The sequence below is a fragment of the Pteropus medius genome, unplaced genomic scaffold (genome assembly GCF_902729225.1).
Source record: "Pteropus medius unplaced genomic scaffold, Ma_sr-lr_union100, whole genome shotgun sequence".
NCBI lineage: Eukaryota > Metazoa > Chordata > Mammalia > Chiroptera > Pteropodidae > Pteropus > Pteropus medius.
The window spans coordinates 3,697,388-3,712,241 of record NW_024352149.1 but is presented as its reverse complement, the minus strand read 5'-3'; the positions used below and the strand labels follow the sequence as shown (position 1 = coordinate 3,712,241).

The window sequence follows — 14,854 nt, the reverse complement described above, 5'->3', positions numbered from 1 at the left end:
GAAAGTCTGAGAAGTTAGCATTTGCGTTGAGCTGGAAAGATGAGAAAGAATCCACCGTGCGGAGAACTGGTGGGGGAATATTTCTGCAGGAAGAGATGGCACACGGAGCGGTCTGGAGGTGGGGAAGAGGCTGTGGCATCACTGGGGCACAGAAGAAAGTGGAGCATATTCCACAAGGAGAGTGTGATAGGTCGCTCTGACTATATACTCTGAAGTGCCCAGAGCAAAATGAAGATGCAGGGCCCCTTGTGAAAAAATTATGGCTTTCGGAATGGCAACGGCAGAACATTAAGCCAAACTCAGAGCACTTTTGAGTGTGGGACCCTGTGTAACTGCCCAGGTCACGCGTCCGTGAAGCTGGCCCTGGGAATGATTAAGGAACCAAACTCTTTGTGAATAAATCTCACAAAGAGTGAATTTCTCCCATCGCGAAAGGGAGAATGGTCGGGGGAGGGGTTAAAGAGAAGGGCAGGTATCAGATGGTACAGAACCCTGTGAGAGGGTCATTGTAAAGAATTTGGATTGGGGAGAAATATGGTATTAATATTTACATGATCATAGCTAGAAATTTAGGAAACCATTTCAAAGCTAATGTCAAAATGGGAAAAATCATGGAGTAAATATATGTTATAAAAATGACTACATAATGATGTATAGAGTAAGCAAATGTGTAAAATTACTGTTTTTCTTAGTCTTAAACATAATAATGTATAACGATTTTGCAAAATAACCATGTAATTTGAAATCTACATCTCAGTAATGTCAGTCATTGGCAAGTGGGGGCATGCTTGAGTATCATTGATACACTAATGAATTTCACTCTCCGACTACCTTGTTTTTCCCCTAAGCTATGCCCCTTTACTTTTTTAAATTTTCTTGTATTTTAAAATTATAGTCGACATTCAATACTATATTAGTTTCAGGTGTACAGTATGGTGGTGGTCAGATGTTTATATAACTTACAAAGTGATCCCCCCGATAAGTCTTGCACCCAACTGACACCATATGTAGTTATTACAGTATTATTGCTTATATTCCCTAAACTGTACTTTACATCCCTGTGACTATTTTGTAACTGCCTATCTATACTTCTTAATCCCTTCACCTTTTTTACCCAGCTCCCAACCCCCCTCCCAGCTGGCAACCATCAGTTTGTTCTCTATCTACAAGTTTGTTTATATGGAAGCAACCTAAGTGTCTCTTATTCGATGATTGGGTAAAGAGGATTTGTACATAGATACAATGGAATATTACTCGGCCATAAAAAAAGAAATGAAATTTTACCATTTACAGCAACATGGATAGACCAAGAGGGTATTATGCTAAGTGAAATAAGTCAGGCAGAGCAAGACAAATACCGTATGATTTCACATATATGTGGAATGTAAAAAAACAAAATGAATGATTCAACTACCATTTTTAAATTAAATTTTTAAATTATCTAAAACTCTCTTTGTTATATAGTTTTCACAAAGTTGTTATTATCACGTCTAAGGTTACGGCTTACCCTACATTGTACAGGTCAGCTTCCTTTCTGCGTATGTGCTGTGGGAGGCCCTTTGCCTCTTTCCGGTTTTCATAATGATCTTACTCAGCAACCTATTCATAAATCATCTCTTACCACAAGTTATCTTCTGCATTTGAGCCCACAATTTTTGATGAAAATGACTAGAAGTATATGTAAATTGAGTCTTTGAAAGGCATAGTCTTGAATTTAATAGTAGTAAATTACTTTATTTAACTGCTTTCCAAAATTTCTTTTCTTTTAATGAGCTTTATTTATGGTGTATACATCTTTTACCCAACAGTCCCTTAAACTCATTTGATGTCTGCCTTGACAAAGAAATTCAAATACAGAATTTTCAATGCGATGATAATAAACACCACTTGAGTATTAAATGGATCAGACCTTTCCATACAGATCTTTATGTTTGTATTTCTCATAGTGCATCTTCATTTGTAGTTAGGAAAATGCTCTAGCCACATTTCTGACTTGATTTCATTCCTCTTCAAATTCTTTTCTTAGCTGAATCTCAATTTTTCTGTGTTAAAATTTGCTTTTCAAAACTTATAAGCCCTATCTTAAACCCTCAAAGTGCCAGAAATATTTCTTGGAACATGTCAGCTTATCATCTATGACAGTGTTTATCTTTAGAAGTAGGAATACTAAAGGTGTATGAATTAGCTATCATAATTTATGAAGATATTTTATGAAATTGATAATAAAACATTTATATGCAGAAACGAAGTTGAATTTTTCCTCTAAGAAGCAATTTGTTTTAAACTCTCATTCTCTCCGATCATTCTATAATCCAAATTTGTACATTTAAGAATTCTTTCATTGGGCTAAATAAAGTTTATCGAAAACAGACAACATGACATTATATTTAATACTTGTCACCATTCTCTATTCATTCAAATCCCACCTTTTCACAAAAACACCTCAGCTCTTACTTGGTGTGTAAAATCTTCCCAGACTCCTCCGGTTTTCCATCACCAAAAAATGTCATTCTGTGATTCCTACCCAAGGCCCTCGCTTCGCCAGTTAACATTTGATTCTGTGTTACCGTGCATTGTTTTCTGTGTCGGGCTTTTGCTGCCTCAACTGTCTTTTTAACTCCTTGAGGATTCTCTTCTTACTATGCTTGGTTAATTCTGATCCATAAAAGCTAAATGGAGCCAAACGAGCTCATATCTGACATTATAAATACTAATTATAGAATAGTAAAGCTGGAAAGCATATTAAGAGATCATCTAACATCCTCATTTTAAAGAAAAAAACGCTAAGTCTTAGAGAAGGTAAGTGATTGTTTAAAGTTAGTGGCATAGATTTAGTGATTTGACTCCATTAAAAGATATATATACATAGTTTAGCACATGAGCAAATGATGTTTTCTCTATGCTTGCTGGAATCCTATATTCATTGGGGATCCTGTTATATACCAGGCGTATTGCTGGGGACTGGAGATACAGAGAAAATACAATGAAGGAGAGAAGACCTCTGTGTGGAGAAATTCAACAAGACTAATATTTTTTTTAAATGACTAAGCTTATGGATCAAGATAATAGTCAAAGTTTTTTTTATTACCTCTGCACTGCACCTTTGAATTTGGAGATTATCATTTATATTTAAAATAGCTGCATTTTCTATTGTTTTCATTTAATTTCATAATGAAAATTACCCTAATTGGATCTTTGAAAAAAATCATCTGTATTCTCTGTTGCAAGTAACTGAAATTTAATTAAAATTAGTAAACATTTTTGTATATTAGGACATGTAATAGTCCTTTAGGGAGAGAGGATGATGAATTTCACATATGATTTATAAGAATTTTTGCAATTTCTGACAGTGAGAGAGAGCTGGGTAGGGTTAAATATGAAGGAGACTGGAAAACGTTTGGAGATGCTCCTGGGGGCAAGCACGAGTCACCGAGAAATGAGTAAATTGATTGCTAAATTGCCACAAGAGTGCAGCCGAGGTTAATTGGTAAGGATTTGCAGTCTGTGACTCATTGCTCAGCTGCTTTGGAATTAAAAGATGGAAGGTATAGTCCAAGGCCGAAGGGGTAAAGGATTCAAAGGTATTGATACTGGGATGGATTTGGGCTATCCTCATGCCGAAGAAATCCCAAAGGGGGTTGAGGGGCAAGAGAGCAAGACCATGGGGGCAAGAATAGATTTATTCATAATAACAAAGTAGGAACAAGGGTCAGAGGGTTCGAGTTGGTAAAAGATTTTTCCAAGTTAGAGATTTGAGAGTGAAAGATGTTTTCGGTTGTGATGAGGCCTGAGGTGGGGCCGTATCCCAATGTGTGATTGGAGGAGGACATGAAAGGTTATGTAGATGAGATGGCCCTTAGAAGATCATCAGTACGTCTCCAGAAGTGACAGATGGTAGCTGTGTCTGGCCAAGTATAGTCAAAAGGGAATGGACAGGCACATTGGTATTAGTGGGAGATCGGGCTGAGACTAAGGAGAAAATGTTGCACACTTCTTTTTTTCTTGGCATTTGTGAGAGAGAGATTATACAGCACATAATGGAAACGATTATAGGGCAGAAGGTGTTATCATTGGATTCACTGAAGGAGAAAGGTTGAAGTTTCAGTTACAAATAAGATGTAGGGGGCTATGTTGATGAGTAGAAGAACAGAGTCCATGATAACGGGGAAAGAAAAGTAGACAGATAGAGACTATGTGCATCTGGAGAGGGACAATGGCCAGATCCATGTAGTTTGGAAAAGGAGAAATGAGACAAGACAAGAGAAAACTTTCCCATTGGTCAGTATGGATATCAGGAATGAAGGGTTAGCCTGCAGAAGGAGGTGGTTTGAGAGACAAGTTAGCTCAGGGAGACTGGATGGGGTAGTTGCAAAATTTTACTGCCAGAAAGATCATCAACATCAGCTACTCCCAGCATTCAAGTTGTTGGAGTGGAATCACTGCAAAATTTGCTGCTTACATGCTTGTTTTGGACAAGGCTAGTTTGTACTAATAATTTTGTTGAGAAGAGGGGAGATCAGGGAAAATATCCTTTGACTGGAAATAGCTTCTTAAGTTAATGATAACTAAACAAATTTGTATTGTATTTTAAAAGCAAATGAATGTTATTTTAAAGCAACAGGTTACAGCATATTCTTATCAATACTGGTTAACAAGTGGAAAAATAAACCAAATATTTTCAGTGTTTGTAGACTGTAGAAAAATCACAGTTTTCTATTAAAAAAAATAGAAGATATTTTCTTTTTAAAGTTTAAATTGAAATCATATCTTTTTTAAAAAACAAACTATATGTTGTTAGCAAGAAACAAACCAAAAATGAAAGAACAAAGGGAAGAACTAGAAATGATTTTGTCCACTCACCTCCATCTCTGCTGGCATCAATGTTTCCATAAAACTATAAAAATCAAGTATAAGAAAATGCTGATTCTTTCTTTGGAGAGCTCTATACTGAGTCAGTATAGTTTGTTTTTGGCAGTGTTGAATCTTCAGATGAGACTTGAGATGTCTGCCAATATGCTCAAAATGAACATCGTAGTGATTTCTCTGACCTCAGCATCTAAAAGTGGTTTTTCAGTTCATACCCACTTTACATTGTTTTCTCAGTAAGTTGAGTTGATTTAGAGTGTGTCATTAGTTCTTAAGGTGAGGTTTGGACCAAATCTTTATTACTTTGGATGACTTATTACCCTACTTATTCTTGATGCCTTGGTGATACTCTTAATTAATGCAAACTTTTTAGTTTCATATTTTTCCATTAAAACTTGAAAAAGGCTTTGAGCTTGTCAATGATTTCATCCTTTCCATGGAATTTAATGTCTGAATTTCGACTTGTTAAAATCAATCAGAACTATTAAGTTGTTATGCAATTTTTAAAAAACGATTGGAACATCTTTAAAATAAGTCATATGATAATGAAATGTACTCCTTAATAGTATGCATATACTATTTGAGACTATTGACTATACTTAAGATGTAAATTTTGCTAATGAGGATGCTCTTCAACAATGATTTTTGCACCTATGCCTGATCCAAATGATAATATTTAATTATTCTACTCATCTGCTATGACCATTATTTCTTATATAACCTTGATTTTCTTCTTTGTACTTCTTTCCTTTCTCCTGTCTTTAACTCATTCATATTTGTAATTAATATTTTAAAATCCAATGTTTCACACCCAATCTCGTCTGATCTTGGAAGCTAAGCAGGGTCAGGCCTGGTTAGTACTTGGATGGGAGACCACCTAGGAAGAAGACCAGGTGCTGTAGGCATTAAAAAAATAAAAATAAATAAAAATAAATGAAAATCCAGGAATATTTGTTAAGGAATTAGATAATACTGCCATCGCAAGTTATGAATTGACCAAAGCAATTTTGGGGAGATTTAAAATCAATATGATTCTGTTTCATTATTTGCAGTTCTTTTTGGTGTTTTGCTTAAGATGCTAAGTAATTAGAAATTGGGTGTTTGGGCCTTTAGGTTATTTGGCATCACTGTAATACCCCCATTTTATGTCTTGCTTTGTGGATCTTTAGTGTTAATAGAAAGAGTTTTTTGTGCTGAAGTAGTAAAACAGTTTAATATCTCACAAAAGCAAATGGAGAGGGAGCTCTGTGAAGTTAGAAAAGATTTCATGACCTCTACTTCATTCTAAAAGTTTCCAGTGAATTTGGAACATTCATTTCAAAAAAAATTAAGCACCAAAAAATATCAAGATTAAATCTAACATAAAGCAATTATAAGAAAAAGATATAAGAACAAAATAATATCAGTAATAAAGGATGCCAGAAATATGTGCTCATTGAAGAGGTCAAAACTGTAACCAACAATTTCTTTTTTTAACTAAAAAAATGTTTTTGTTAATTATTTGTACTTTACAATCATAGTCGATATTCAGTATTATATTAGTTTCAGGTATACAGCTTGGTGGTTAGACAGTTAGATACCTTACAAAGTGGTCCCGCCGATAAGTCTAGTACCCACCTGGCACCATACATAGTTATTATGATATTATTGACTATATTCCCTATGCCGTACTTTACATTCCTGTGGTTATTTTGTAACTGCCAATTTGTACTCTGAAAAAGAAACCCAATGTAAGACAGAACAAACACTAAAAATAAAAATTCAGGAAAAACTCCTCCCCCTCTCCCCAAAAAAAGAAATGAAAAAGTGGAACTGTCTACTCAAATAGCATATCGCATGCCTGAGAACAGTGACTCAGAATGACCAGCACTATGGCAGATTCTGGTAAAATTACTGAACTGTAAAGTAAAAGAAAAATTCCTTTGGTCATGCAAACAAAAACACAGCTTCAAAAGGAAAGAAAACTAAATAATCATCAAAGATTTCAACTGCAGTGCTTTATACCAAAAGAAAATGGAGAAAAGTATTTAAGAAACTTAAGGGAAAAAAATGTGTGAGCTAAGATTTTATATCCAGAAAAATCAACCTTCTTATGTCTAGTTAAGGACACAGGACAACTATCAACAATATGCAAGAACTTGGGTGATATTGGTCCTACAAGCAGCTCTTGAGGAATTTATTAGACAGGAAACCAAAATAACTAGAGAAACAACATTCTAAGAACTGGTGGAGAGCATTAAACCTGTTGTTACCTGCAGAGCTTAAGCTGAATGGGACTAACTAGAAGAGGCTCCTATTGGACTAAGATGGGATAAATTGAGCTTTAGTAATGATAATAATTTCAATAGAGCAAAACCTATCAAGTGTGTTAAAAATCTATGAATTCATAATGATATTTAAATTTTTTTTAATTGGTCATCTTTGGAAGCTGATAGGAAACCAGTTTGTTACTGGGAAAATAGGACCATAAAAGGGAAAAATTAAACATGTAACCCTATCCTTTCTGAATGAACTATACCACTGAGTGACTACATAGTAGATATGGGAATATGTTTTTATAAAATTATTTCAGCTAACAAATGAAAATGAATGATAGAATATCGCCATTTTGAAGCTCCCACCAGATGAATGGGGAGGCCTTTAGCATGGACGCTGCTAGAATCACATAGACGAGAGAACCAGACATGATGGGTCTCCTGTAATCCTACCAAACACTGCTGATAGTCTTGCCATAAAGATCAGACCTGAGTCTGACGAATTCTTTGCATCCGGCTGCCAATTCGCAGGATTGCCAAAGGACTGAGGGACATGCTGAATGTGCAATCAGCAAAATACAGACTCTAGAACTCTACAGATCAAATTGCCTGAATTTTCCAGCAGGTAAAATGTAAGGCAATTGCAAGTGTGGAAGAGACACCTGTAGATTAAAAGTGACTTAAAATATATTAGATTTTTTAAATGTGTAAGACTAAACTGTAGTATCTAAGGATAGACATTGGAGTGATAAGACGATTTTTAAAAACACAAGAAGATTATTATTATAAAAATGAAGATAATAGTTGTTATGGAGAATGTGGAGGGGTTATAATTAAAACAAGGCTTGTGGAAGGAGCTTCTGGAAATGTCTGGCAAAGCTGAATCTCCTAACTAAATGTGGTCTTCATCTTATAATTCATTAAGCCATGCATTTGTTGTATATAATTTTATATATCTGTGTTTTATTTTACAATAAAAAGGATTTTTTTTTTAAAATCAGTCCAGTTACAACCCTTTTAAGAGTGGTTATCTCTCCATGGTCGAAGAGCTGGTAATTTTATTCTTTTTTCTCAGGAAGGTGAGGTCTATCTAGTTGTAGTTTAGACATTTCAATAAAAATTTTGTAAAAAGCAGGCATAGTATATCTTAGCAGTACTTTATTTAAAATGAAGGGAAAATTCAGAATGTAATAATAGGTATTTTAGTTGATGGCTATGGGTTTTTTCTCTTAAAAACTTAAAACTGTTTGATAGAAAAAAGAAGTGACAGAGTGCTGGTATGGTAAAAGGACCCATGTTTGCAAGAGCATCTTTCTCCTTACTGACCTCGGAGGTCTGGATCTCTGAAAGTCTTAGTGTCTTTTTTCTTATGGGTCTTAAAATTGATGGTAATCTCACTTTCCTTAATGGTAAAAAGAGTTTGAAGGAAAGCTATTTATCGGGCAGAATTCTGTGCCAATATGTTACCCTCGTTTCACGTAATGAGATCTACAAAATCTTTTGTTCTCCCTCTTTCTTTATTACAGCAATAGATGAAAACCTAGTCTTTCAAGAAATGCATGGAAATTTAAAATTAGATAATTTGTGTAGTAATGAGTGATTCTTTCAATCGCATCTTCATATCATAGTATAAATAGTTATTTGCTTTTAAAAGAGAAAGAACAAAGTATTATACCTAGCATGAAGATAGAGTTGTTTGATTATACACTTTAAGATAAGTGAGTGGTCTTCTTTTTAGTTTTTTACCAAACCATTGCTCTAGCACTTTAAAACAGAGAAAATTTAGGTACTGTCATTAAATAGCACATTTGATCAGATATGTAAAAATATCTTTTAACTTTTTTGGTGACAGAATAGGCTTAATTCATTTCCTTGGCTCTGTACCAACCAAATAATCACATTCTACTAACCCGAATATAATATCTAGTTCCCATGGGATGAATTACATTTTACTTTTTCTTTTAATATTGCATACAGTTTATGGCATTAATGAATTTAGTGCCTTTAGATTACAACCGTTGGTGACAGGTTTTATCCTCAATGTGAAAATTGTTGAAGAAATAAAAATGTGTCATTTCTGCATGAGAATGCACTAACTTTTTTCAAATATTAAATTTGAGCATTATCAGAAACTCTAATTTCAGCTCCTGCTATATAACTTTTTGGGAGGCAGATAGATGTTGTTTGTTTGATATTGGATGGATGGATGGTTGGTTGGTTGGTTTTGCTTTGTTCTTCTATGTCTTGAATGTATTTAGCTAAAGAATATATGATGTGGAATAAGACTTGCACTTTTGAATGATATGTCATTTTACTTCCCAAGCAAGAGCTTATGTTGAAACCCAAAAGTAGATAAGCTAGAAGAACATTATGGGAAGTGAAAGAAGCCAGTCACAAAAGACCAGATATTATGTGATTCTATTTATAAGAAATATCCAGAATAGGCAAATCCATAGAAATAGAAAGTAGATTAGTGGTTGCCAGGGGCTTGAGGGGAGGAGACAGTGGGGGAAAGGGAATGACCGTCAATGGGTGCAGGCTTCTTTTGGGGTGATGATAGTGTTCTGGAATTAGGCAGTGGTGATATTTGTACAATTCTGTGAATATATGAAAAACCATTGTGTTTTTTCACTGCTCTGGCTGAGACAGGCTGGGTAAGTGGCCTGGTGCATCTGGCCTCTTCTCCCACTCACCCTACTCGAGGCTGCCTGAATGGAAAATCTGGATTTGGCCCAAGAAACACTGACCTAAGAGATGAAAACCTTTAGGTTGCCAAATGGAGAAGGCCAAGTAAAAGCTGGAGCCCATTACTTCATTATCTCCCTGTATATTAATAATGTGTTAAAAGCAGACATAGAAGTAAATTGGGTCATAAATGCTTATCTTTGCATAGGAGCCTTCTTTTTGCATTTCTATTATGGAAAGCTGCTTTCCACTTTTCGCCCTTAACTGAAATATTCAAGGTTAACAGATCTAAAAATTTAATGATCTACAGTTGCGATACCCATTGTAAAAGACCCAAATGTCCTTTACAGCAGATGACGTACCTTCTTGGCTTTATTCTCAGTCCCAGGCATTCCTTCTCTAAAACCTTCCTTCTTTACCCCCAACTGTATTCTGCTCATTTCTCCTGTTCTGCCTAATTACATCTTAATACCCCCAAGCTATCATCTCATAGCAACCATTTTCCTCTACAGAGTGCCATGGGTTCCTTTTCTTTTCATTAACAGCTTTTTTCCTACACTTCTCTACATTTGGGAAGATCTGTATCCACAGAACTACAGGTTTTTATATAGTTTATTCTCATTGATTCTCAGAAAAAGACTTGACACTGGGGGTCTGATGACAAGGCCCAGTGATAACGCGGGCTGCCCTTACTATACTTTTTTTCTTTTTAATAAAGTGACAATCGACTTTAGACTATGAATAGCTTGGGCTTATTCATGTTTTTTCTCTGGTCTGTAAACCTAGAGAATCAAACGTTTCTTTATTATTTACTCAGAGCAGACATATTTAGATAGAATGAGAGCAAGTAGAAAGGAACACAACTTGCTAAGTTAAGTGTTGACTCAGAATTTAGTTGTTTTAAAAAATAATTCTATCATTTTAGCTTCTGTTTGCCCTGCATGCTTATGAAGGGAAAGATAGACCGGGGTGGGGGGTGCAAGAAAGGAGGGCAGGCAGTAGGTAAGCCAATGTATTTAGCATTCAGTTTGTTATTAAGAAAAGTTCTCTGGTTTTGTAGACTGGAGTGAGGTCTAGCTAATTGTAGATTTAATAGCCAACAAGGAGTCAGATGACCAGTTTTTAATTCAGTTCTGTGCAGGTGATGTAAATATTTTAAATACATCTTCAGAAGGACTGAAGTTGATGTTTGTATAACATGTTGCAAAAACTAAGTAAGAGTTGGTGATAGAGAGTAGAAAACGAGCTTAGAGAACTAAGGGATGGGGTGGGGAGTGGGCACTGGGGTAGATTTCAGCCCACCTCTGAAATCCGTTTTACCCATTTGCAGTCATTGCCCCTCCCCCACTGCCTCCGCCCCTCAGCCCCTGGCAACCGCTGATCTACTTTCAGCTTCTATGGATTCACCTATTCTGGACAATTCTTGTAAATGGAATCATACAATATGCTGTCTTTTGTGACTATCACTTAATAATAAATGATTGTTAAAACTAATCATTTAGAAATGCTAAGGAAACAGTAACATTTTACCATTAAAAATGGAGTCCATGTCAAAATTATATGTTTGTACGGTTAGGAAAAGACAGAGAAAATGATGACAGTATTCCTTATAATATAAAATATTAACGTGGCCCTGCTTTTTCTCTCTTATTTACTTTCTCTTTTTCCAGACTACCGTATATACTAGCTTGTGTGAAGTCAGCATAGGCTATATAGCTCACCCTCATTTCTTCACCTTAGTGAAAAGCATATAATATCCAGAAATCTTTGTCATCCTAAATATTTAATAGCAAATTGCAACTTTTTTAGTAATAGGAACCAAGCAATAACATTGCCAAAACTAGTTTTACTTTTTGGCTCAATTTTTTAAATATTGGGCAAATGAGCTAGTTTTCCTGTTTTCAACAGGAAATAAAAATATATAACCTAATTGCTGGGTATATTTAATGATGAGTCCTGATTGCCATGTATTTTTTATGACATCGTGTTATTCCAAAAATACATAAACCTGCTGAAACCGTTGTCATTTAATTGCATCAATTTACATCTGCTCTAACTTATTGTAGATAGTTATCTCCTGTTTTAATGTGAAACGTGTAATTTTTTTCAACCTCATAGACAACATCTGGGGAAGATGTACGAGACTTCACAAAGGTGCTGAAGAATAAGTTCAGATCAAAGAAATACTTTGCCAAACATCCTCGGCTTGGCTACCTGCCTGTCCAGACAGTTCTTGAAGGTGACAACTTAGAAACGTAAGTTTAATTTAATATTAAAATTTCTGAGTACTCTGATATCTGATATTGTCTTTTATTAAGTTAGTGACACAAGGAAAATTGTCTGATACCAAAAAGAATTTGTTTCTGAAAAACGTTTCATTCTAAAAGAGGTCAGTTAAACTTAGAATCAGTCTCTGCAACATGAATCTTTCTTATTTGCTGTTAACAATGTTATAACTAAAATTCCATGTTCGATTTTGCGTATATTCCTAAACTTTAAAAATATGTATTAATATGTCAACCTTTGCATTGGTCATCTCTTTTCTCTTAAAAATACTTAAAGCAAATGGTAGTATTATATGCTTTGTCATTATTTTATTCATTTTTCATTTTCCCGCTGTGAGCTGATATTTTCACTATTTCTTATAATATGTTTCACAGTTATTTTATATATTTTAATATAAATTTATTAATAATACTTAATATTTTGCTTCAGATATCTACCTATGCTAAAATCTCATCAAAATTTCACATTATATTTCTAATTTCTTTTTTCTTGAACATGGAGGCAGCAAAAGGAGATAGCTTTATATAGTATGAAATGGAATTTATTTAAATTATATAATTTGAGTTTACGAGTACAAGTGAAACAGTTTCAAGGTAGCAAAATTACTTTGGGATTTTAAAGCAAGGAAAAATATCGATTTATAGCCTGAAATGGAAAAAATATTTTTGAAAACGAAGCAGGACAAATATAAAAAGTAATTTTCAATTACTAAACAATTATATATCAAGATCAAAATAGACATGCTTTTTAAATCTTTGAATCATTTTTTAAAATATCAGCATCAATATGCTTGGGAAACAATTTTCTTGTGTTCGAATCTTGGAGAATATTAACTTTTATTGCTAATTATCACCTAGTCATAAAGAATAGTGAAGCTCTAGTTACAGAAAGATGTCCTCTCAAATGACTCTAGAAGACAAGCTCAGAAATGTGAAGTGTGGAGTTTTCTGCGTTATACAGTAGAGAAGATTAGAGGAAGAAGTATAAAGTGTTTCGAGTGCAATTTTTGCCAAGTCAAAGTTTCTTTATCTTCAAATCTCATAGAGAGAGTAAAACAGTAATCGTCTAGTTTATCATGACACTCCATGTCTTAAAGGTGTCAAAATAGAGGGATAAACTATTTGGTCCAAATATTTTTTTCTGTATAAATTCCTATAGACCAGGAGCTTTGCTACGTTTATGTGCAAATGAAATTTTTTTTAATTCGTGTAGCCGCTAAGTAGTAGAAGAAGGCCAAAGCATAATGAATGTCTTTGTCCCTCTGTAGGTAATATTATCAATGTGCATACAGGGGTATAATGGAGCTGTGTATGTAAATAGGTCCAAAATACCACATATACATCTAAAGCATATGAAAAATTCAAACTTTTGTTAACTATGCTTGATTTCAAACTGTACAATTAAGATATATACCTCCTAGTCATTTTTCCTTAGTTCACTTTAGAACGAATTTTACTGAAGCAATTGCAGTTTAGAGAGATTTTCAAATACTTAAATCCATATGAAAGGTAGATTTTTAGTCCTCTTTGTACTGTGACTATGTATTTGTCTCTTTCTTTATCAGGTTCTATGATAATAGATTCTTATTTGTTTCAGTATCTAATATATAGTTTAACTGAGCGGAATACCTCATGATATAGACAAAACTTTACCACTTTTGGTATCAGATCTAATTAACCTTTGGAGTAACTGCTTGAAGCATAAAATTATTACATGGTATTTTTATGGGAAATTTGATAAGTTTGATCTAATGATGTGCCTTTCACTCTTTTGATAAACCATTGGCATTTTGTGCTTCAAATATCTGTATCCTTCCTATGAATCATGTAGATAGATCTTTTATACTTCTTTAAGCATTTTTGATAATTTGCCCTTTTAGTGTCAAACAATGACATCATCAATCATTCTATTCTGAGTGATTCAGTTAAAGTAAAAAAAAAAAGCAGAAAATCATGCCAAATAATTTTGTGTTATGATTTTTGGCTGTAACTCTGAAATGCTTCATTTCATCTCACATGAATTTATCAGCATTTTTAGTGAGAGAAAAACAGGAGGAAGAAAACAAGTATATAACATTAAATCAGATGTCACAAGAGGTATTTTGAAAAAAGATTTATGAACTACTGGATAGAGTGGGCAGGTTTTCTTCTTTTTTTAATCCTAAAACATGTTCTTAGACTTGGTATATAGTTCATTTTTCTGCTAAGTCCTTGCTAGTACAGAGCCACTTAATCTTCTGGTGTAACAGTTTATGTGAGTGGGTAGTAAAAAGTTTGAGTTCGTTTATTCTTCTATTTGTGGGAGGAAAACATTGCAGAAAAACCAGTGAAGTGGTAAATGTGTTGAAGTTGTTTATGAAGCTGATTAGACTTTCTTTTGCTTCTTCCTCTTTTATCCCTGCAAAGTGTAATGTCTTATCCCCTGTCCAATAATTATACTTGTATGCATGGAGGGGATTTATGGGAAAAATGAATATTACTAAAAGGAGGTAAACTCATGCCTACGTTTATCCAATTAATTTTATAACTTTGCAATATTTTTTTTTCAAAAAATATATCAATATAAATGAGTTGAATTCGATTAAAGAGTTAACCATTGAAAACAAACCTGAGAAACAAGCTAAAACAGTGGCAAAAGTAGTTTGAGAAATGTTAGAGATTATTTTTGGCTAAAAAGGTAGATATGTTTTCCTAAGGATTAAAGAATGAATGTAGACACTTCTCCCTGATGTTGGCTGCAGTGGAATAGATGTGTGGCATGTT

At 34.2% G+C, this 14,854-nt stretch overlaps 1 protein-coding gene across 11 annotated transcripts in view; it reads left to right on the top strand.

Moving 5' to 3' along the window:
- Positions 1-14,854, top strand: part of UTRN (utrophin) — a 446,059-nt gene that overhangs the window by 407,689 nt on the left and 23,516 nt on the right. For all 11 annotated transcript variants that reach the window (XM_039846978.1, XM_039846975.1, XM_039846976.1 and 8 more), the window contains one exon: positions 11,925-12,061. In XM_039846978.1, coding sequence (XP_039702912.1) covers positions 11,925-12,061 — 137 coding nt within the window. The remainder of the gene's footprint in view (positions 1-11,924; positions 12,062-14,854) is intronic.